Source organism: Aythya ferina (assembly GCF_964211825.1).
Source record: "Aythya ferina genome assembly, chromosome: 2".
Taxonomy (NCBI): domain Eukaryota; kingdom Metazoa; phylum Chordata; class Aves; order Anseriformes; family Anatidae; genus Aythya; species Aythya ferina.
Window position 1 is genome coordinate 149,766,887 of NC_140297.1, and position 24,591 is coordinate 149,791,477.

Here is a 24,591-nt window from a genome sequence, read left to right on the forward strand (position 1 = left end):
TGCACTTACCTCAGTTACAAATGCTTTACAAAGGGCTAAAACCACATGGAGGCAAAGCTGACGGGGCAGTGTAAAATCACAGGGCAAAACCCCTCAGCCTGCTCTGCCTCTCCCCCAGCCCTCAGCTCTGAGCTGCAGGTGGCTGTCGGCAGCTTTGGTGCCCGTGTGCTCACAGGAACACCACAGAACAAGCATTTTGTGCATTTTGTGTGTGTAGGTGTGGGGGATTCATGCTCAGTGTAGGAATGGCAGGGCTGTGCTTTGCAATGATTCAGCCTGGCCGATCAGTGCATGGGGTAACAGCCATAAAAAGATGGGGGAAGAAGCTGTAATCCTCACAACAGGACGGGTTTCCAGCCAAAGCACCTTGAGTTTTCCTTTAATGTCTTCATGACAAATGGAAACCTGAGGACTAAAATGAATCTGTCACAGTGGCAAGGAAATAAATCAGGCTGCTGCCTGGTAGCTGCATGTGGGAACACTGCCCTCCCTCACTACACTTGCTCCCGAGAAGGCTGAACAACAGCAACAAAGAAGTCTTCAATCACTGGGAGCTGTGTGGGAGCTGGCACTTGGGCTACGCTTGATAAATTCTGGCTGAAAGCATGCGTGGAATTGACAGCAGCAACTTTCCTCTGGCAGTGTCATGGTTTGGGCTGGAATAATTTTCTTTGTCAAGGCCCCTACACTGCTGTGTTTGGGATTTGGGATGAAAATAGTGGTGCCAGCACCGGTACCGCTGCTTTGGTTGTTGCAGGGCAGCGCTCACCCAGAGCCAGGGGCTCCCCAGCTCCTCGTGCTGCCCTGCCAGGGGCTGGGGGTGCCCCAGGAGCTGGAGGGGACACAGCCAGGACAGCTGGCCCCAAATGCCCCAAGGGACATCCCACAGCACGGGGATGCTCAGCAATGGCAGCTGGGGGAAAGAAGGAGGCAGGGGGGTGTTGGGAGAGGTGGCGTTTGTCTTCCCAAGGCACCGCCACATGGGGAGTCCTGGTGGCCTGGGGGTGGGACAGGAGAAGGGATTCCTTGCTTTGCTTTGCCTGGTGACTGTCTCTGTCCCATCCCATGAGTTCAGGCAGTTTTACCTCTTGTTTTTAGAGGTCTGATGGAGGAAACCTTGACATCCAGAGCTCTAGGAGCCGCGAGTCTTCAAGAAGCGAAATGCAGAAGTTTTCCAGCAGTTCTTTATTTATAACGTAGGCTTAAGCAATCATTACAATGTAGAAGGGAGACACACTTACAGCAATTATTTATACCAGTTTAGAACAAAAAACTGCACAGGGAGAGGTCAACTCTCAGTACAAACTAGCAACTAAACCACAATAATTTACCATTAGAAACATTTTATTTTTTAGCTGTGACACTGCTTTTACAATATGCAAAAACACAAACAATAGAACTATCCAAAGTGTTTTGTCACATTCTTTCTACATTGAATTTGGCAACATTTTATATTAAATTTTACTGATTATACTAACGTTTAAGAACTAAACAAGTGAAAAGCTGTACTCCGGTACAGTTACATCCATTTATTTCAAAGGTTTAAATAACACTTTTAACTATTGAGATTATCTCCTAGCAGTTTTTGTTTATGCAAAAACCATCTCAAAGCCTCATTTGCACAATGCATCAGCTACTGAATCAAGATTGGTGGGCTACACCACAGGCACTACTGTTTAGTATATTCTGTAATAAGGAGCTTGTTTTTCAAAGAAAGGAAGGTTTAATAGTTTCTAAGAATCATGCCTTTTTTCTTTTTTTTTCTTTTTTTTTCTTTTTGCTTTTAAGCCATAACAAAAGAAAAAAAAGGTCAGCAACCACAGCAGTGTAAAATGTTATATCGAACACAGCGACTACACAGTTACTAGAAGGTTCACATCCAATGCAGTTATGTATCAAAGCATAAGAGGTTATGTGGGTAAGTCCGAAGCCAACAGAAATCTGCAGAGCATTTGGTGGAAACCTGCCCCTTTTCTGTGTTGCTTGGTGCTTTTTTCACCATCCCAGAGGCACGGGTCTGGTATCCACCCACGAGTGGGTCAGCTGCGGGTGGGCAGACGGATCAGAGCACCGGTGGCGCCCCGGGGTCTGCACATTTCTATCAGCTTTAGGAAGCGGGTATTGCAGCAGTAACTTACTGTTACTTGAAGGAAAAAATCCAACTCTTAATAATTCTATCAACAGCGTTCCAAAAAACATGACTTAAAGTACAAAAAAAGAGGCGGGAGTGGTCGGACTCCCCATGTTACCAAATAAAAAACTGTATAATCTCCCCACCCCCCACCCGCTGCCCCATTGCTTTCGGTAGTTAAGAAAAAAGCCAATCAACTGCCATTTAAAAGAAGTTAAGAAAAACAAGCCCCTGTATTGGAAAGAAACATTCGCAGTTTATTAGATCACAAGCTGGTTACACCTGTCAAATTGGTAAGTGTTTTCTCAAAATATTTGGGCTTTCCAAGGTGCCCAGCCTGCTGGGCACGGTCAGAAAAAGGCATTTTGATAATAGCTAAGAACTCCCTGCTTGCATTTTAAAAATGTTTTCACATTGATAACTGCCTTAAGCCTGTCGTCCTTGTTTGTATTCCGTGAAAGGATGAGTGGAACAGAAAGTGGAGGTGGAAGAACCAAGCCTACACAGTTAAGGCTGCATGCATGTGACTGAGAGTTGCTGCTGTGCAGTCAAAAAGAAATGTGGAAAAAACCCAGTCTTTAAAACACCCTACAGAAACAAAACACTGCAATCCAATATGGCTTATTCTGATGCATTTACCATGAAGCTACTAGTAATTACTCCTACTAGGCTACTCTTGTGCAACAGCATCTGCTATTTTGATGGCATCTCCCTCCCCCCACTACCCCCAAATACTCTACCAACTGCAGGTTTCTTCCTTGCATTATATATTGCTTTTATTGTCAATTTTCATTCCTGCTTTTCAAACTTTCTTTTTTTTTTAACACTTAAATGAGGATCTATTCCTTACTGCTCGACTTAAACTTTAAATTAAGTCCCATTGTTGTTTTTTTTTTTCAATCTCACTATTACAAGGCGCTCTACAAAAGCTTGCAAAAAAGCCAAATTTTCATTAAATCCCTTTGCTGAAGTTAACTACTCGACTTTATTTTTTTTTTTTCGCCTATGATTTAAAACTTTACAAAGAGTTATAAAAAAGGTAAATGGGATTTGGCACCTTCAGAAAAAATTAAAAGTGTAACTTAGATCAAAAAAAAAATGCAGAACCAAAATCATTGATATTTACAAATTAAAACACCAGTGAAGATTATGTCTTACTACGCTCTTTCACCTTGTTTGCTCTTTTAGAGTACTTCCAGACTGTCTGTTTACCGAGCATCTTAAAAAAAACTCATTGATCACAGATTGGAATGGATAGAGACAAATTGGTTTCCTCACAGTTCCTTCTCGGCGGCTAGTACTCCGGCAGCTCTCTCGCCCCTAGGAGATACGAGGTGCTGAGCGGTCGTTCGTGGTCGTCTTCTTCAGCTTGACGCCGCGCCGAATGGCGTTGAGCATATCTTCCCCTTGTGGCACATCCCCGGGGCTCAGGTCCCCGGGATCGAGCTCCAGCTGGCCGCCGGGCGCCAGGGTGCTGACACCATCCCGCTCGCTCTCTTCCCCCTCGCCCTCCGGCACCGCTTGCCTCTGCTCGTCGGCAGCGCTCAGTTTCAGGCTCGACGGCGGAGGGTTGACGGAGGCCTGTCCGCTCCACGAGGATGAGGGCATGCTGCCCACGCCTTGCCCTCCATCTCCGGCCGCTGGAGACTCCAGGTTTTGCTCGGGGCATTCTTCGGTCCCGGCGAGGGCGCCGGGCAGCCCCCCGGGGATATCGGGGACCGTGGGTGTTTTGACGGGAATCACCGGCGTCTTGATGGGAATCGGGCCTGCCCCGATGGTGCCGCGTCTGACCGAAGGCTTGGTGGAGGGCGTCCGTCGGATGGTGGCAACGCCGGGGGTGACTATGACCGGTCCCAGCGTGGTTGGCAGACCTGCAGTGGAAGCGGGACGCTTGGTCTGAAACATTCTGCGATACGACTGACTAATGTCGCTGTTTCTTGGGATGGTGGAGGATTTGTCAAACTCTTGCTGCTCTGCCTCCTGGTCACCACTCACAGAGAAATAATCATAATCTGAAACTGATGCCAAACGACACAGTTAGGAACAAACTGGAGAAGGCGGCTGAGTCACGTCGTTAAGGCTAAAAGCACATCTAACCAGAAGGGCCTGGAGGCCAGTAGCAATTAGGAGAGGTTTCACCTCGAGGCGGAATGAAGTCTGAAACGTGGTGACCAAGATTGTCGTGCTGTGTGGCTGAGGCCAGGCACTCCAGCAGACCAACCCTACACGTGCTCAGGTCTCTCAGGAAAGGGAATGAGCAGGGTACACATTTGGTGCCTTCTCTAAGAAGAACTGATTAAGTAACGAAGACTCGGTGTTTGTTGCCAACACTAAGATACTAAAACTGGCATCCTACACGCCATATGTTACCACTTGTAGCTACAAATACTTCAAACAGCCAGTGACTAAAAAGTGTACTTTATATTAGGCAGCGTGGGGCTCAGGGGACGGTGTACCAGTGATTTCAGCAGCAAATTCGATTATTTTGCCAACAAAGTAAATCCCAACCGTCAGCTCTGAAAACTCAGCCTAAGCTTCAATAATTGCATCAGGCTCCTTCCTTTCCAAGTAAATGCTGAGCCAAGCTAGGCATTCTGCAAGCCCTGCTGCCTCTTGTGACTGCGCAGCACAGCTGAGCTCAGCTGAGCAAACAGCGTCCTTGCTGCACTGTCAGCACCAAACTCAGCCCCTCTCAGCTTCCTGCGGGGTCTGAAATGGCACAAAACCCAATACCTTGGTGCAACTTCCCAGGTATCCCCAAGTTAAGGTCTCCAACGCATTCTTTTTCCAGCTACAACAACTTCTGTTTGTGTAGGAAATAGAAGGTCACAAAAGGAAACAGAACAGAATCAGAGCACAGATGGAACGAGAAAGCAAAGCTCACAAGAGTGCAATTTTGCTAAGACAATAGCTCGGAAAGGATACTACCACCAGAAGAAGTGTTTGATGCAATACTAGCATCATTTTAATTACTTCTTTATGTCCTGGTTTCAGTTAGAACAGAATTAATTTTCTTCCTAGTAGCTGGTGGAATGCTGTGTTTTGGCTTAGGATGAGAAGAGTGCTGAAAACACCCCGATGTTTTAATTGTTGCAGAGCAGTGCTTATACCAAGCCAAGGACACCTCAGCCTTTTGCTCTGTCCTGCCAACAGGCAGGCTGGGGGTGCAGTAAGAGCTGGGAGGGGACAGACCCAGGACAGGTGACCCAAACTAGCCAAAGGGGTATTCCATACCATCTGACGTCATGCTAAACAATATATAGGGGTGGCTAGCCGGGGGGAGGGGGCCGGACTGCTCGGGGTTAGGCTGGATCTTAAAACTGCATCTTGGTAGCATACTTAAGCTAAAACTCATTCTAGTAACGAACAAGAAAACGTGAGTGCACACAGTGCAGAAATCCAGGCTTCTGTTGAATTTAATCCAGGCTGCATTCCAGGCTGGAAAACACTTCATGACAGCACTCACAGAATGGCTGAGGTTGGAAGGCACCTCTGATGATCAAGCCCAACCTCCCCTCTCAGGCAGGGTTCCCTGACAAATATTATCCAGGAGTGCATCCAAACGTGTCTGTAAGTACCTCTGGGGAAGGAGACTCCTCAAATTCTCTGGGCAACCTGCTCCAGTGCTCTGTCACCCTCACAGTAAAGAAGTTTTTTCTCCTGTTCAGACAGAACCTCCTGTGCTGCCGTGTGTGCCTGCTGCCTCTAACCCTACTGCTGGGCACCAGTGAGAAGAACCTGGCCCCATACTTTTGACACCCTTCAGAACTTATACATATTGTTCAGATTGCCCCTGAGCTTTCTCTTCTTCAGGCTGACCAGTGCCAGCTCCCTCATCCTCTCCCCACACGAGGAATGTTCACCCCTTTCCTGACTGCAAAGCCAGTGATGGCTGCTGGAATACAGCTCCCTGGTGCTGGGGTGTGAGTGTACGATGGCCTGGCTGAGAGGACTCAGAGAGAGAACAGCTCTTGGGTAGTACATCGGGTCAGTACTGGGTACCTTGAGATGGGATCGTGTCCTCTGAACAGCACGGAGTTGTCGTCTGGGTGCTGTAACCACTGGAGCACTGCAAGGAATCACGGCTGCTCCTCTGGGTGTCAAGCTGCAGACCTCTTGTCAGAGCGAGTGCCAGCTCCTCGCAGGACTCCATCTCCTCACCCTGCTGGTTACGCACAGAAAGGAGACACGTTATTTGCTCGGTCTTCACCAGCTCTTGGCTGTCCCTTCTCCCAAGCAGAGCTTATCACCAATATAATAGATCCAACAGGACAGCGTCCAACCATTTATTGGGCTTAGAAACAGGTGCTCCTTGGGATGCCACTGCTCTACAAACACAAATGCTCTACAAACAGATGTCTTACTCTCTCAGTGTCTTACTCTCTCACGCCCACACAACTTCCACTGACCACATCACCACCGCACCAGCCCAGCTTGCTGGACAAACACGTGCCAAGACAAAGCACGTCAAAGAATGCTGGCAGGAGCCAGCACACCCCTCATTTCCCCTGAAAAAAAGAAAAATAACATCTGAAATCAGAGCTTCACCCTGGTGGCAGTCGACACTGTCATGCTCCGAGGTCTCTGGGCCTCCTCGGGTGGCGCGGGCGGCCCGCTCTGCGCCCCTCCGTTCAGCTCCGGCTCGCGCTTCTCCTTGCGGCGCTGCAGGGTGTTCACCACCGGCTGGTCGTACGGGCCTGGCTTGGCCCAGTCCTAAGGAAACACACCCGTTAGGGACAGCTTTCTTTAGAGATTGCACCTTAATCACAAGTCTAACTGTGCAAAAGGGCGATTTGAACGCGATAGATTATGTATCAAACTTGACGTGCCTGAGTAAGGCCATAAATTAATGAAGTCTGAGGGTATTAAAAATCTTCACTTATAAAACCCATCTCCTTCATTAAAGGGAATTGAAACTTCCTATTCTACCCATGAATTATGGAAAAATTATATTCTTCACAGAATATTCTTCTATGAAGATATTTAACATTATAATGTTATAGTTTCCTCTAAATCTCTAAATAAGACTGCACGGTGTTAAAGCCTATATTTTCAGAAATTCAAATGCAAAAGCCACTGGCACACAGCATAAGCATATGGTATAAAATATACACAGATGTCCAATCAGCAATGCTAGCTGTACACAATTTCTAATATTATGTGTTCTTACACATGATTATAGTTCTGAAAAATTAGGCTTAAACAGATTTTTTATCTTTTCTACACATCAGACATTACTCTGAGTAATCTCTCGGTTCACTTTCTAGCTGAATTTCCTAATAACGATCTGTACTGAGGAATGGCTCTGAGTTACTCGTGCTGTATTTGAAATAGGGATCCCTCAGGCCATGAGGACTGGCCTCACTCAGGGCTCTATTAAGCAAAGTCCCCAAAGTGCCCAGAGCCCACAGGTTGCTGCAGGACTCGGCAGCGCCCTGTGCTGAGACACAGCACCTCTGCTAAGCAGCAGCTCCCCAGGTGCCAGCTGCCAAAGGGCCCAGCCCTAGCACAGCGTGTGCTTTAAAAATAAAGCCAGAAGCAGCAGCTCGTGGGGCAGAACTGGCCACACGGCCACCAGTGGCCGCAGCTGGCTACTGAGCAGCCTCTGCACAGCCTGCTGATTGAAGACCACACTCTAAATTTTTACTGACACGTCTCAGTCTTGTGCATAAGCACAAGGCAGCTGCAGTGCCAGAAGGCCCCTGTGCAGACACAGGTCTTTCATTTTATGAGCCCTTGTGCAGCTCTGCTTTGCCTCTAAGTGCAAAACTGTGGTCACTGTGGTCACCCTGTGCCTGTGCCTCAGTCTCCAACTGCTGGAGAGAGAGAGATTCAGGGGTCTGTAACGAGGTACCTCAATTTACACATAGGAGAAGGTCCCAGAGTGCGTATGTGGTATCACAAACCCTCCACAGGCACCTAAGAGCTGTGCAGCGACTCTCAGCTGCAAAACAGCCTTGTGCAGATCCAGGGCACCAGACAGGAGACCTTCTCCTTGGCTCCAGGGGCACGGCCTCCCCAGGGAACTGCCTGGCAGGGGTGAGAGTCACGACCCTGGCAGAGCAGAGATGTTTTGGTGTGGAGGAAGATCCTTGCAGATCCAGCTGGAGCAACTGCAAGAAGGTGATGCACTCTGGCAACGTCTCAAGGTCTCACCTGAGACACCAGCACAAGCTGTGGCAGCGCTTTCAGCCTGAAGCAAGCAACTTCTTAAACCCCTCCAGCCAGATGTGCAAGGGCATGCCCCTGGGGATGCAGAGGACAGCAGCTGCAGTGAGAGCACCACGTTGTTCAACGAGGGATTTCTCTGGGGAAGCTCTTCCCTGCTCTAGTGAGAGCTCTGAGGATGCTCAGCCAGCTCTCTTCTCGCTGAATAGAGCCCAGAGTGCCCTCACCAATCTCACTTTTTATTCCAGAACTACGCTACTCCTTCTCCCCTAGCTGTTATCAGCTTTAATATCTCTTATTGAACCGTCAGGATTAGGCGAGGTCATTGAGAAATATTGACGACTGGATTTTAGCTGGGTTAGCCCCATGCAGCGCCCGGTCAGAGCGATATTCAACACCAGAGCAAATCAACACGTAATTACAGGGATTGAAAGCAGCAACAACCACCGTGCGCACGCTCGGCATGAGGAGGTGAGGACTTGCCACGACAAAAGGAACACAAACCTTCCAGCTAGGGATCTTAGATGATGGCAACATGCCTGGCCCAATGGTGTAATAATGAACGTAGTCTGGAAGGAGGGCTGAGGGAGCCCGAGTCCACGCGCGGGAGACAGGCGGGAAATGAGGGAAAGGACCTGCACCAACTGAAGCTACGGATGGGTCACTTGATAAACTACAGTGATAAAACCCATTAGACAACTGGAAACGAAACAAATAAACAAACAAAAACAGAGAAATTAATATAAACAGAATGAATACGAAAATACACTGCGACTCTGATGCTCTAGGGAGAAAACTTCCGTATCGTAAAATAAAGAAAGAAAATCTTAGCTTTGCTGCACATAAACAACAGAAAATTGATACAATGCTCGGTTCGGAAGTGAGATGGCTTGAAAATTGTTATTTGGTATAACAAGTTTCAGACATCTATCTAGCAGTCATTGTCTCCAGGCTCGGCAGCTTTGCCTTCTGTCCATGGAAGTGGCACACTGTGAAAAGCCTCGGCAATTGATTTAGTCTGCAGACACAGAAACAAAACATTTCCAATACTGGAGGCACTGGCATCGGTGGCGTTTATTCTGCGTAGCTGGACAGAGAAGAAAAGCGTATAGCCTTGGAAAATGACACGTTCTGGCTGCGTGATGATATGGAAGAAAAAAAAAAAAACGAAAAAGAAAAAACCCAACAGCAAGGATTGAGCAGATGAGAATGGACACTGCTCTCACTGCCTCCCCCGGTTCACAGCGTACCCCCCAGAATTTAGTCCACGTTCTGGCATGGTGCTTTGTTTTTCTTTTCGTTTTGTTCAGAAATACACGCCAATTGCTGGGTGTGATGCATCATATCTAACGGCAGAGAGAACCCACAGCCAGAAAAACCTGGCCAAGATGCTCTTTGTCAGGCACCCAGCTGGGTTTAGGCACCTTTCCACGGTCTCTTGGACTGAAAAAAAGGTGGACAATGAGATTTCTTAGAAAATTACTCCATAAAATGGCCAATTTGTAGCTTCCCCTTAGCAGCAAGTTTAAAGGTGTCACTGTGGTTCATTCAAACAGATTCACTTTGAAGGGAGCGTGCAACAGGTCCCATTCTCATCTTCCCCTGGCTGTGTCCCATGCACATTTTTTTTTTTTTGTCCAAAAGTTGCTGGGTTTGGATAACAAGCTAGTAGGTTCGTATGTCTTTGAGATGAAGTTTTTCACCTTATCTGTGGAGGCCCAAGCCCCCATGGTGGAGCCTGAGCTGACTGAGGTGGGGGAACTGCACTCGCTCACTGACTGGCAGGTTTCAGAGGCTTCTGAAGAGGCAGAGCTGGACGAATTCTGCAGCGTAAAACAGCACCGCAAGGCGGGGAAAGGATACACAAGCCACCAAAAAGAAAAAAAAAATACAAACAAACAAACAAAAAAAAAGACAAAAAGCACATACACAAAGACACACACAGGAGAAAGGGAAGGATGAGAGAAGCAGAGGGTTAGGGTTTTAAAAACAATTAGAAACTGCTCAAAACCATTGCTAACATTGAGGAAATCTACAGCGCAACAAGGCAGTGGCTTAGTGCGAGAACTTGCCACGCTGCTTGAGAATGAGGGAAGCGAGGGCTCGCCCTCAGCTCCTCATCGCAACCCCAGCGCCTCGATTCTGTTAGCTGCCTCCGAGCAAGAAGCCGAGGGGACCCGTGGTCCAAACATGCAGTGCACCAAGACAACTGATCCGTACAGAAAAGCAGATCATCGGTGGGTCAAAGGCATCGAGTTCAGGTTTAAGACACAGAGCAGCAAATGTCACTTACAGGCACAAGTTCTCGGATATCCTGACCTGCAACGGCACTGGTGAAAAGCTCATCCGAGTTCAAATATTATGGAACAGAGAAAGAAGCAATACTTACCAGGGCTGGAGGTTCCCAAAGGTGTATGCATGTGCCTCTGTCGGGGGTATGCATACACCCAAAGCTCAAACCTTTCTGCCCAGCAGTCACTACGAAGGTGCCATGTACTCTGCTGAGGGCATAAACGGTGGCATGTGCTTGCCAGCCACCTCCTCTGAGCAGCGGAGATAGAAAATATCAGGGGCTTGGATGGAGAGGGGAGGAAACTAACAGCTCAACCACCTAGCTCCTAATAAGGGACTTCTCTTCTGCTTTTCAGTGCGTGCCTTTATGTACATTCATGGCTATAAGACCTCTACAGAAGCATCCAGTTCACCTACAGAAAGGCCTGACTCCAAGGTGAATAACCATGTGGACCATTTTACCAACTGCAATGCTACTGCACCTCATGGATAGCAACATCACCCTCAGGAGGGGTCAGGGCCAGCCACGGGCTTTGAAATGGTGAAGAACACTGACAGCAAAGATGTCAGGACAGTGCTGAGCTCTGTTCACTGTCAGGAAATTCAACACCAGCAAGAATCATTCATCCTTTTGAAGTCCAAGGCCTGTGGAGCAAGTCTATCTAAGGATATCACTGTCACTTTATTTTAGGACAGCACAGAGAATGGCTGGGATTTCCAGAAATGCCCCCTCGTGCACAAGTTTGTGTAGCAACGCCTCGGCTTTCAAGGAATGAAATTTTGAAGAGGGAGGAAAAATTCATCTAAAATACAATTTCACCAGTAAACCTTAGATGAGATCTTGGGGTGAGGCTGCAATACAATTATAGCAGGGTAAGAGACACTGCAGAGTAATAATTACTCACTGCTCACTATGAACTACATATAAAGAATGTATAACTAATTGCATGCGTAAAAAGAGACGTAGATCTCCCAAGATGCCAAGATGGGACACCTTTGTTGTAAGGATTTTGTTGAAGACTATTGGGCCGTTGAGAACTCGGAAGGAAGGAAGGAAGGAAGGAAGGAAGGAAGGAAGGAAGGAAGGAAGGAAGGAAGGAAGGAAGGAAGGAAGGAAGGAAGGAAAAGAAAGAGGAAAAAGACAAAAAACAAAACAACAAAAAAAAAACAACAGCATGTAATACAGTGGATTATTCTATAAAAGTAATGCACATCCCATCTTACGCTGGCATCAGATCAGATCTGCATGTGACCTGGCAAATGTGGTTAGGTTATTGATAAGCTCGTATTCCGAAGGCAGTACGATGCCCGTTCATCTCGAGTTCATCTCAAAGGGGTGAGAGGAACGTACGATCAGAAGAAGCTACAACAAATGATACCTAGCTCTTAAGGAGAAAAATGAGAAGTATTCCGTGGGATACAGTGATGCAGTGGCTTGACACTTTGTGTAACTTGTCATGTTCTTGATTTAAAGCAACCCCTTAATAGGAGAGATCTCTGAAAATAAGAATACTGAAAAACATCTGCTGCAGGTGACAGCCATCAGACATAAATAACTACAATGCACTAAGTGGACATAAGCCTACTTTTTCTACTCTTAAATTCATTTTTTTACAATAAATGTCCAAGTTTGGCCTCTTCTAGGTTGCTCAGCAAAAGAAACTTTGAGAACACTCACCATGAGAACACTCCCCATAGTGTTACACTTGGGTTAGGAAAAATTAAAGACAAGAATGTAATTTCAGAAAATGCTTTCTGAAACCTCGTGTTTATTGCTGAAAAGAACCACTGAAAGACCCTCTTGGGTCTGAGTACTCTGCCCATGACAGGACAGCCATGGAAGGATCTCAGTTCCAAAGACAGTGTTAGTCCACCTTGGTGTCTGATGACAAGTAAGAATTTGGAGTTTACACTCAATAGACTATTCTTGCTTACAAGCCATAAGCTTCAAGAGTTCCTATCAAAAATCTATCAAGAATCAATTTTATGGGTCACAAATAGGGTCTACTAGCAATAGAGCTGCATGTAGCCAGTAGATGGTTTTTCTATCATCTCCATTTGGCCTTACTGGCCAAAAATACAACTTCTGAAGATGCAAAGATTTGTTCAATTTATGCCATGTTTAGGGGAAAAAGCCTAGAAATGGCAAATTTATTTTTGCAGTGATGTGACTACAAGGTGAAAGAAAGATGAAAGAAGGACTCACACCAAACACAGCATGGCCATTTTCAACGGGCCAAGTCAGGCAAAGGATGAAGCAAGATACCCTGCAGAAAACATCATGGTAGTTGAAGGAAACGTAAGACGTGGTGGCAGGGAAACAGGTCTCCTTGTCTTGAGAATGATGGAGACAGAAGAATACCGAGGTCCTGAAGGAGAAGTGTAAAGAAGACAAGAGTGATGATATGGCAAGAAGACTGCCTGGATCGGACTGCAAACAGTCTTGAAAGGCTGGGAGGAGCGGGGTGTGGGAAGCACAGACCACCCTTCATTTCTTAGCAGAAAGTACATGAGTGGCTGAAAACAGAAACTGCACAGCTACTGCTCAGGCAAAAAGGCTTCAAGCTTGAGTGCTTGCTCTAGATGCACACCCACCTGGACACGTGTGCACCCAAGGAGCACACACACACAGACAAACACCAGGCTGAGCAATTTCTACTCCAGATCCCCTGGAGTCAGAAATTTGGCTTTTTTCTTTTTTTTTTTTCAGATGACTTTTGTTGATTCCTTTTAAAAATGATTGTTTAATTTGAATGTTGTTTTTTTTTTTTTTTTTTTTTTTTTAAATATTAGTTCTTTCATTTCAGCTACGTCAACCCCAGGAGGTTATTTTTTTCCACAGTTGTGATAATGTTGGTTCTGCTCAGCTCTCAAACCATCTCTTCTGAGAAAAACCTTCAAGTTAACAATATCAGCACGAAGCTAAAAATGTGCCCTGCACAGTAACAACCAGTTTGTCGGATGTATGTTATACACATGCAGCATGGTTTCTGGTTTCTTGGACATTATTCCATGGCTTGTTCTTGGGTAGTGTCCTGCTGTTGGTGCGCTATGTATGAATTTCAACAAGGATGTATTAAAAACAAAAAAACACCACCAACAACCCCCCACTAACTGTATTTTGAGCTGCTGGACAGTATGATTATAGTTTCCATCTGCTGTCCCACTAACCTATAAAAGGACTGCAGTTATCTTGGATTACCTGCATCCCTTGCCATATTCTCATTCTCCATGCAAACACAGTATTGCTTTCTTAACCCCTTCCCTTCTTCATATTCTAGTAGAGCTTTCTGGGCAAGATTTTCCCAGAAGACCAAATCCTAATGAAGAGCTTGGTCCAATGTCTCTCTGCAGTCCAGAGAAGACACATCAGGTACTTTTCAAAAGGCTTAGGACAGAGACTTAAGGTCACCTCCTCGATCTGTCTCACTTCCAGAAACGTGTCTCTACTCATCTAGTGTCATCTACTCATCTAGTCAGGGACAAACCCTTGGGGAACTTGATTTAAGAAGTAACTTTAGGAGAAACAAGAACCTCGTGGTAATTGACAGATGCATTTCTTTTCCTTATCTTTTTTTTAAGAGTTTACTTTAGAGGCGTTTCTTAATTTACATGAACAATTGAATAGTTGTAGCTATATTTCCCCTATTCTAACATCAAGCTATTTCAAGCAATGCCACCTCCCCAAAAGCAGAATCTTTTTAGCTTCCAAATCTGTACTTTCACAACTGGTTTCCCTCTGCTTTATTGCTTAAGGAAAAATGATTTCCTGAGTATTCTACTAAGAAAGACTTAGTCCTCTGCTGTTTGACAACACCTGAAGAGTTTGTTGTGTTTTTTTTTTTTTTTCCCTCTTCTTTATCTGCTTCTTTCTCCTGCCTTGCTTTCACCCCCACCAAGTCTTAAGCAGCCTCTACAATCCAACTCCACGTTCACTTCCACATTATGAAAATCACCGTGCATGTTCACTCCAAGTCCAGTGGATCTCTGTATTGTCATCCCCTAACACAACATAACCACTATTTCCATACCATTTCATCGCAGATACTCCCAGGCCCCCATGTGCCTACTACATGGGGCTACATGTAGGGTCAGCAGCACCAAGCAGGTCGGATGTTCATCCAAGACCTACCCTACACTCCCTGCAGCAGGGCTGCCCAGGGCTTTACGTGGTTTCAGCACATGCCAAGGGCAGTGCTGACCAAGGCTGACCTCAAACCAGGCATTTAGAGAAACCACTCAGCTCCAGAAAGCGATCTGTGATGCTTTTCACCCTACTGCACTCGCTTAATTAAGATTAAACTATTTTACAGGGCACTTTCCAAATGTACAGCTACCTGATAGAGGCTAACACTTTTCCTCCCAGTGATCTTAAAGGTAACGCTGCAGAAAATAGATCCTACCAAACCTGTCTAAGGGCACAGCCTGGCTTTATAATAGCTCTTTTTCCTGTCTTCTATGCAGAGTGTGATAACTGTGAAGACTTCAACTATAGTCTGAAAAGCAGTCTTCATTTTGCCAGTCATCTTTTCTCTGGTACAGTCTGTATCTTGTTTAAATCTCTCCTTATTTCTTCTTCAAACTTTTACCCCCCATCTGTGATTTTTGAATAAAATGTTTAATTTTCAGTGACACTTTCTTGTCGAAAATGCAGGTGAGAGCACAAAAACTTCACATAGCTCATACAGTGTAATTCCCATGATTTGGGAATTTTATGCAGATCCCCTCCACTTTCTTTTAAAATCCATTATTAAAAGAAAATCGGCTTTGCTGCCTTAAAAACTACTGCTGCTGGCAGATGCCACAGCATGCAGCCAGCAAACATCAGCCAAGTGTCCACCTGCGCAAGATACCCAGCTTTTCATTCCCTGTGTTGATTCCTGAGCTTGCTTTTCTGCTTTCTCAGTGTCCCTGCTGCACACGATGACATCAGTGTTTCAGAAGCAGTCAGCAGCCACTGCCACTGCTCCTCCCTCCCACTGCCCAGCCCCAAAAGCACAATGCCGAGAGGAAGGCCTGCAGGTCGGTTTGGTTAGAGACACACAACATGAAGTAACGCTGTAAATTGAACAGCTTCTCGGTAAGCTCACGATCACGGTTATCCGTCAGCACGACACACACATATTTTACTTAGTGCTGAACACACAAAGCGAGACACTTAAGCAAAGATGAAGCGGCCAGGCAATGATCTGTTACCTTTTCCTCTGCGTAAAGGTACACAGAACTGGAGACATACAGAGCACATACCTATTTGTTATACCAACACACTACACTTGTCAAGTCAACGCCACACTGCTGCAGCCTTCTACAGCTCATGAATAGATCGAGTGATGCTTGGATCGGTTTGCAACTTTATGGATAGTGTCTAAAATGAAGTGAAAGTATGTGAACTTAGCTGGTGTAGATCAGCGTGACTCCATCAACTTTCAGGATGTTCTGCCAGCTGACACCGGCCTAAGTTCTCTCCCCTGTTTAAGAGGGGAACTTGCAAAGAGAGGTGTTGGGTTTTTTCCATGGTAGGTAGGGGCAATTGCAAAGTTACATCCTCATCTGCAAACATAGCACCATCACGTAGATTACCACCCTTTTATGCAGGTGCAGTGGTTACTATGAAAACCAAAGATGATGCTAGACTGTATAACCAATGTACGTATCTTAAAAGTCGACATCCTTACCTTGTCACTATCCAGTTTACTTTATTATTGCTCATTTATTTTTTTTCACTTAGGTTAGCCATAGCCAATCTAAATAAAACATTCATTTTATTAGTGTGCACAAAGTTCTTCAGGTTGTCATCTATAAAGACAATGCTGATGTGTCCAGACTGGGGACAGTGTAGAAGATGTACTCGTTTGACAACAAAGCATTTCTATTAAAATGAAAGAGGTAAACATATTTAAAAAAATACTGAGCTTCCCTTGAGAATATGCTCCAAACTTAAATGAACCAGTGCTGTTTTCAATGATACCCTAAAAATTTCACTGTGAGTGCAGCTTACTAAATGTTCTGCAGGCAGGAAGGGCTTTGTGCACTGTCAAAGGTGGTCTAAGAGTAGCTTAAGTGTGCAAGTGGCACTTGGTGACAGCTAATACTGAAATTGTCAGCTGCTTGCTGACTGTGGGGATTAAATTAGTTATCGGCTACATGACCATCTACTCCCCGTTACATGAAAAGGAGTACAACTACGTTTATTAAACTAAAGGAAAATCTGCTCATATTTCTTAAGAGTTCCATAAAGAATTAAAAATACCTCTCGTTTTGATGCAGAAACCTTATTTCTGCAAGGTGATCAACTGGAAGTCAAAACAAAAATGGCAAAACCAATCTCAAATGGTGTTGTTAATGGTATTCTGAGCATTCCTGGCCTTTTGTAGGGGTCCATGTGGTGGGACACTAGTATTCCTGTTGTCAAAGCCACCAGTGTCAATACCAAGGCTGTCAGAAGGCCGTTCTGGCAGTGATTTTTGTCCATTAAACAATAAACAGCCATCTGATATTATCAACCTGCGATCTGTGTAGTATATGAACTGGTAACTTCAGTGGGTAAAGTGAATAGTCACTCCTAGCAGGCGGGGGTTTCTTACTCTTTTTCTCCTCTGTACCCATCTGAAAGTTAGGCATCTAGGCTCCCTCCAGGGCCAGAGCAAAAATCAAAGTCCCTGGGAGTGACCCATCCCTCTCTTGGACGCTAACTGCAAAAGCAGCACAGATCACTCCAACCAGAGGCCCAACTCTTAGATGGATGAAGTGCAGCGAGATAAACCTTACCCTCAGCACTTAATCTGACTCCAAGGTACCCCAAAATCACATCACAGGCTTTTGTGAAAGGTGAGCCAAGTTCGAGAGTCCAGCTCACGCTCAGGTTTTTGTTCTCATGCTTGCACGTACCTGGTTAGGTGCTTCTGGTGGCATAGGGGATGGCGATTTGGACTGGAAAGCATCCTGGGACATGAATCCAGAATCATGGGAGGACACACTGGACAGCCTCATGGGTGCCTGCTGAGGCAGATTGGAGCTGCGATAGCGATAGTGTGAACTAGGTGAGTGCGAGTGCGAGCCACTGGACCGGGAATCACTACTGTTAACGCTGTTCAGACTGCTGTGAGAGACAAAAGGAACAAAGAAAGGAAAGGGGAGAGGAAAAGACACAAGGGCGGGGTGGGGAGAGACCCATATACAGTACAATTAACATTCCACATGTCTCTAGCAACAGGCAGCATAAACCGGAAAAGAAAAAATGTTGACAAAATAAATTTAAATATATATATATATATGCACATATATATCAGTAAAGAACTGTAAGCAGCTGCAGTATCCCTTGTGACCAGAGAGAAAATGGCATTTTACCTTGAATTTCACTCAAATGATTATATTCTCTAACCACTTGCAGTCCAAGTTAGGTTATGGATGAAGGGATTTGCTACATGCCCTCCCTAGCCTTTACAAAACGTGCAAAAAATGTTTGCTGACAGCTCTCTCCTACTGCACCAAGGACCAAATTTTCAACAGCATCTCTAGCAGAAGGTTTGAAGGCATCGTGGTTCATCTAAAACTCTGCAGTTTGGTTCAATCAGCAGGCCAGGGTGTGAGATTCTTGAAAGCACTACCAAAACCCCATATTTCAAAGTGCCTAGGACAGGTTTTGCTCACATAAACACTTTCTACCAGGAAAAAAACAACATGTGATGACATATATTCAGTGAAGTCTCACCTCTGGTTCTGTAGCTTTAGTTAGTAAGAAAGACCACCAGAAAATTAAAACTTCGAATTAATATGAATTAAAAAAAAAATTGAACCAAATAAATTGATTATTAGTGTCCTGTATTGATGGAGCAATGACATGCCAACCACAACGTGGGAGCTGTTAAAATTTGCTGCTGAGGTGGATAAGCAGGACTAGTAGGGTGCATCTGTCTGAAGGCAGGTTCCTACTTTCACTGGTAGAGTCCTCTGACTAGGTAACGGGATGGCTCTGAAAGGTACGTGGGCTAGGACAGCACCTCTTGTTCACAAATCCAGTGTACACACAAGATGGACAAGCCAGCTTGCAGCAGAGGATGAGGAGCTCTGCCTTATTTTACCCATACACAATGGTGCCCACGCTGGTTCTACCACAAGAAATTAGGTGGATTAGGACCAGATAATCGTTTTTTTTTTAGCCATTTTCTTTTACAGCTTCAGGATATTGCATCTTTAAGCCTGTGCCCATTGCTCTATGTATGCATGTTTTCACATATATATATAAAAGTATTGCTGTTTTTTTTTTTTTATATATATCCGCATGCAGAGACAAGTAGATACATAACGTCATGTTCGCTTGCTCTGACATGCTAGAGGTAACTTTGCTCATACACAGGGAACCTGTACTACATTATTCATAAAGCAAACTAAAAAATCATTTGAGAGCAACTATGAAGGTGTTAGAGCAGAATACACGGTAGGTTATCTTCCTTTTCAGTAAAAGGAAAGAGTAAATGTAGACACCAGGTACAGGGGCAACATGCTAATAAACTGTTTTATGAGAGAAAACAGTTTTTTACGGAGAAAGCATAGACAGAATCCAGTGTTTCAACATATTTTAGGACAGCATTAGACAGCATTAAACAGTCAGAAAAACTTGTATTAAAAAGCATTCCCATCTACCAGACTGATAGGGTAATTGCCAAGGATGATTTTTCCTTTTCAAACAGTTTAACTTACTGATTAGTAACAGCTACTTAGAATAATCTAAAAAGTCATCATACGAAAAACAGAAAAGGAAATTATGAACGAACAATCTCAGAGCTTAGATCAGTACAGTCTGCTCTTTGATCTGAAATGGATTCAAGAGAACTGAATCAAAAGCATCGTCAAGTTGTCTTGAGTTCAACAGTTGTTCAGTCATGCCCATCCTTTTCAGTATTCCCAGTCACACACTCACATGGATAAAGACCATGAGGGATTGAGTTCATTAAGAGTTGTTATTTAAGATTTAAGTATGTATACAAATCCATATCACAGTCTGAACTCCCTTTGCCCCCATTCAGGTTAAAATTAAACATTACCAGTCTACTTACCTGCAAACGCTAGATTTTCTGGACATGGTGGTACTGGGAGAGGATGGAGGAGTCTGATAAGACCAGCTGTAATCAGAACCTTTCAAATCTAAAATTACCTGATGAAAGACAATCAATAGCATCAGGGACATGGAATTTTTTTCTCCTATTAGCAGAAACCATCTGCTTGTCATACAACATTTGTCTCCACTGCAAACTTTCAATGCCAATTGACTGTGCATATTACAGATCCCACAGAGGTGAGGCAGCTCCATCTCTGGGTTTCCTGAAACTACCATACTTTAATACTAAAACTGCTATCACAGAAGGAATGCTCATGTTTGAATGGAAAAATCTTTACAAAGTAAACTGGAGATGTATTGTTGGTTTTCTTTTTCTCTTAAAAACTACAATAGCTATAGCATTTAGAAACTCACATTAGAAAAATATTGAAGATCCAATATTTACTGACAGTAGAGCTTCCCTCCTTTATACTTTTAGGTCAATGATAAAGGTCTTAAGGTATAACAAGAAAACTGAGTTCACACAGCTGAAGTCAAAGGTCCTTTTTGGAGTCACTTAATGATACACATTTTCCTATGCATTTTAAGAATAGCATGGAAAAATGTTCTAATGTTAGACTCCATCAAGATACCAAATCCCAGCAATCTTGTAACCACATCAAGACAGGGATGTTTAAGTGTAGGGTGAGGAGGTGACACCCATTCAAATATTCTCCACAGAAGCTGGGCATTTTCACTTACATACTTCAAAGTGTTGCAGCTACCACTTCACACAGGTCTCACCAAATAGCTTAGGAGCACTTGGCTGGTACTTCAAAATCTGTTTTTTTTAAATTTCTTACGTTTAAAATGACACCTTGCTGAAGTGAAGCATCTACAGAATGTAACACCAAGCTGCTAAATGCTAGTAGTCAGTATTTCTCAATATAAAAAAATATGAATATTTTTTCTTAATGTAAAAAAAAAAGTTACAAGCTAAAAATAAAAACATTTTCCAAGCTAACCTGTTCACTTGAAGATGGCAACTTGTGTGGATCCATGGTGAGGCTTTTCAGGTCATCTGATATGGTTTGTAAATGAGTTATTTCTCCCAGCATTGATATTTCTTCTTCCTGAAAAGACAAAAGAAAAGGGCTAATCACAGCCTTGGTTTTAAAAATCAGATCCAAAACACAATACATGACCTTTTCCTTTTTCCTGATGACCGTAGGAATGCCCAACAGAACTGCTTTTTCTTTGTCTGTTAAACAACCACTACTTAGGAAAGAGGCTTGGAAACACTCATTTAGAGTTTTAAGCCACCTTTAAGATTGCTGTGAGTTTTGAGGCCCAGAAATCCCCTTCCTCATCAGTGACATAAATCTCAGCCTTCTTTTTGACCAGAAAAGAGTGCCATTCTTGTGGCACTTGGAATGGTTTTAACTCTTCTATGTATACTCACTACTGTATCTTAAGGATTTTAACCTCAAACTTAAGCAGGAGCTAAACTCATACTTTTTTTCTACCTTTTGGAAATTCTGAGATAAAGGCACTATATGGAGATCATTAATACATCCATGATTCTCTCTGGCTCAGGCTACGTCAACAGCTAATTCAGACAATTCCAGCACCATAAACTACCACAGTAATCCCTTTGCTACCATGGCAGTTTTGATCAGGTCCCCACCCTGCAATTTACCTCCACCTGTTAGGGTATCAGCTTCCTACTTCTGTGAGCATGGTTCTCTGTTGAGGCTGATGCTCTCTGTAAACAAGCACTGGGAACGTTTTCCCAGTTCACTGAAGGCCCTTCAGAAATGCCTCACGCTTGCAGAAAGCCACAAGCAATTCATCGCTGGGCTTCAAACACCCTGAGATTAGGAAAATATACTTAAACCTTTTCAATGAACTGAAAAAGCTGTCATGTAGGAGGAAAAGAGCTGCCAGCAAACTGCATGAAAGCAGGCTGCAATCTGACAGATAATGTCATTATATGCACAGGGGAGGTCTTGAAAAATTTATCAGTCCTAGCACTGGAGTAGGAGTAAGGAAGGTTTATATTAAAATGTGATGATAAGTAAAAAAGCAGTGGAAAAAGCTGTGCATTAGCAATATCTTAAGTCCATATGCAGGAGGAAATCAAGCCCACGTAAGTCTCTGGGCCCACTGTTTCCCCATTAGTCCTCTTTGAAGCACCCAGTGCCTTCAGATGCTGAATTACTCTTAATGACTACCAAAAGTGCCCAATTCTCGCCACTTCCTAGGCAGAGATGCAAGTTGAACTTTGGCTAGTCTCTATGGCTCTAAACATTCATTCCAAAGATAAAACGAGCTCATCTTTGTAGGGGCTGTTGACCACCTCTACAATCTGTGTACAGCACCGACTGGAAATGGAGAGCTCTTACTATTACAGGCCGCAGCATCGAGATGAAAGTACAGAATCGCCCGCGCTCCTCGATCAGAGCTTTTCTGACAGCTTGCTTCTCGGTTTCTTCAAGCAGCAGGTACTTATCATTGACGTCTTGTAAAGCACTGTCCAACTGGGGCTGAATGTCACCCCGTCCTGTATGCGGGAAACAAGCGAGAGCACGTTTTGTCATACCTGTGAATCCACACAGAGGAATATCTTGTTTTCAGTCAGAACTGCTGCCAGACTGTGCTTTTGCAATTCAAGTCTCCACCAGCATTTTCCCTTCATTCAGATTTGCAGGCATTTTTCCCCCATTGCGTTAATTGTTTCAGAGCATCTTTTTCCCTTTTGCATAGAACAGAAATCCAGCTGAATGCAAAGGTTTCAACAAGCCAAGGACAGCATTTCACGTAAGGACTTTCTCCAAGTGTTACCTGAAAACACCCTTCAGATCACGCTTGAAAAATCAACGCCTTACTAGGGAGGGTATTAATTACCAACCCAAGATACATCCCTCTTCCTTCCTACTTTTGTGCTTAGCAAGGTCCCAATGACAACTCTGCTGAGTCACTAAATGAGTGAATGAATCTTCTATAGGAGGTGATATTAGGGGTGTGTTACTGATCTCTGGACCACCGGATTCAATACTGTACACAAGCAACTGACAAAACACCTTTTTTTCATTCCAAAGTCCAACCCCAAAAAACTACCAACATCTCAAACACGTGCTAACGTCTGGTACCATCTCTATTTGCCTATGGAAGAAAATATCTGATTTTCTGTGATCAAAAAGCTTCACTGTGTTTATTACGGCCAACTCACGACACCAAACCTTTCTGTGACAGTTCAGCACCTTACTCTGCACCAACGACTTGCTCTGCACCATGGAGAAAGCCATTCCTCTAGTAATGAAGACCTGCTGCTTAGCCATGGCATTGCTGAGCCAATACTGCTGTAGTTGTAAGATCTTTTCATGCGGCTTACACCCCTAAATATTGTAAAGAACCGCTGTTGGGTAAGTTTGTCTCAAATCTCCTAGAACCAACACAAGCAAAGTAAGCATGCCAAGTACATTTCCATTCTGCTGATGCTAAATACCAGGAAGATAGCATTGAAAAATGGTGGCTGAGTTGCAGCTACCCAAAATCGGTTTGTATGGACAACCACCTTTGTGCGTGGAGGATTTCAAACTATGAGCATGAGGCAGAAAAAGTCTCTTAACATGTTTAGTATGGAGTGCAAATGACTCAAGGTCAGGGTTACAGAGGAACACCTTTGCCTTATCATCACATGTACATGTATTTCTTCAGACTCTAGAGTGAGGTGAAGTTGTCAGCTCCCCAGCAGAAATACATGGCCAGAGCAGCAGGAAAGGGAACAGGAATGGGAACAAGAAGAATCATGCTGGCTTAGAGGCATTATGGACTGGATACATCTGAATCTCCTCCATTCAGGGCCACACATAGCTCAGATGGACCTGCAGGTACCCATGCACAGAGCTCTGAAATGCACCCTCAAAGAGCCACACGTGGTGCTATATCAGCACGGGCACCTGGGTACCGGGTGCAGTGGGGTCATAAAACCTCTTTGGAATAAGCCCCTTTAAAAATACTGTGCTCGGAAGCTGCAGTTACCTCCCTCCTCTCTCAAAACTAGCATCCACCAGAAACAATTTATAGAAGAATTTGGATGGGTCTCTGATGGCCCTGTGCCTTCTCATCTGTCATCCTTAGGAAGCAAACCAGGCCCTTCTGTTTGAAGACTCTTCTGTACATTTCAGGCCCTTTCTCATATTCTTTTTTTTTTTTTTTTTTTGCAATCAGATGCAGTGATTAAACCCTATACTTCTCCGGAGTTTTTCTTTCATATTCCTTATGAAACTGAGACTCGCATTACTGCTAAGAACCTTGCTTTGAGAGATGCCCAAAAAATGGTGACTGGCGAAATAAGCTCACTCTGTTTGTACCTAGATAGTGACTCACTGGAGTGGATGGATCAAATGCAAAATGTATCGGTTGCTAACTAACCCAACACACTCATCAGGTCAGCTCTGGAGACGTGCTGTAAGCACTGAGCTGCTCCACCAGCTGATCATGCACTCAACGCAGTAAATCCTCCTTAAATGCATTCATCTGCACTGGTGAGAAGACACTGAGAAAGCAACTGGACCCCACTCATAAAATAGGTTCAATTCTAGTGAATTCTGGTGATTTACTTCAACCCCACAGAGCACCACGTCTTGGACCAGAGCAACAGAGCACCCAACATATGGGGGAAAAATAAACTTCATTTACACCTGCACAACCCACTGAACTCAACAGAGTTATTAGGATAACGATCAAGCTAATGATCACACTGTGAAGTACCTGGTGGATTTCTTTACGTGAGCCTGGAAGTCAGCTGATGTACCATCTCCTCCCAGCTACTTTTAGGGGCCTGTTTTTATGCCAGGGCTCTTAGGCACCTGAGTAGTCAGTGAAAACACAGGAGCTGTCTGGGGTATCATTCAGAGCAGGAAACAAGCTTGGGTGAATCATTTGGATGAGGCTCTGA

General features: G+C 44.4%; 1 protein-coding gene across 13 annotated transcripts in view; it reads right to left on the reverse strand.

Moving 5' to 3' along the window:
• Nucleotides 1-1,170: 1,170 nt before the first annotated feature.
• The window catches only part of MTSS1 (MTSS I-BAR domain containing 1), a 118,610-nt gene continuing 95,189 nt past the window's right edge, over nt 1,171-24,591 (reverse strand). The window contains exons 7-15 of one of the 13 annotated variants that reach the window (XM_084507722.1): nt 22,034-22,191; nt 20,654-20,761; nt 19,648-19,745; nt 17,480-17,606; nt 10,003-10,122; nt 8,804-8,998; nt 6,680-6,844; nt 6,134-6,296; nt 1,171-4,149 (exon numbers count right to left, since the gene is read on the reverse strand). In XM_084507722.1, coding sequence (XP_084363848.1) covers nt 3,452-4,149; nt 6,134-6,296; nt 6,680-6,844; nt 8,804-8,998; nt 10,003-10,122; nt 17,480-17,606; nt 19,648-19,745; nt 20,654-20,761; nt 22,034-22,191 — 1,832 coding nt within the window. In that variant the 3' untranslated portion in view covers nt 1,171-3,451. Of the gene's footprint in view, nt 4,150-6,133; nt 6,297-6,679; nt 6,845-8,803; nt 8,999-10,002; nt 10,123-17,479; nt 17,691-19,647; nt 19,746-20,653; nt 20,762-22,033; nt 22,192-24,591 lie in introns of all 13 variants that reach the window. The other 12 variants (XM_084507721.1, XM_084507720.1, XM_084507725.1 and 9 more) reach the window with 12 other exon arrangements.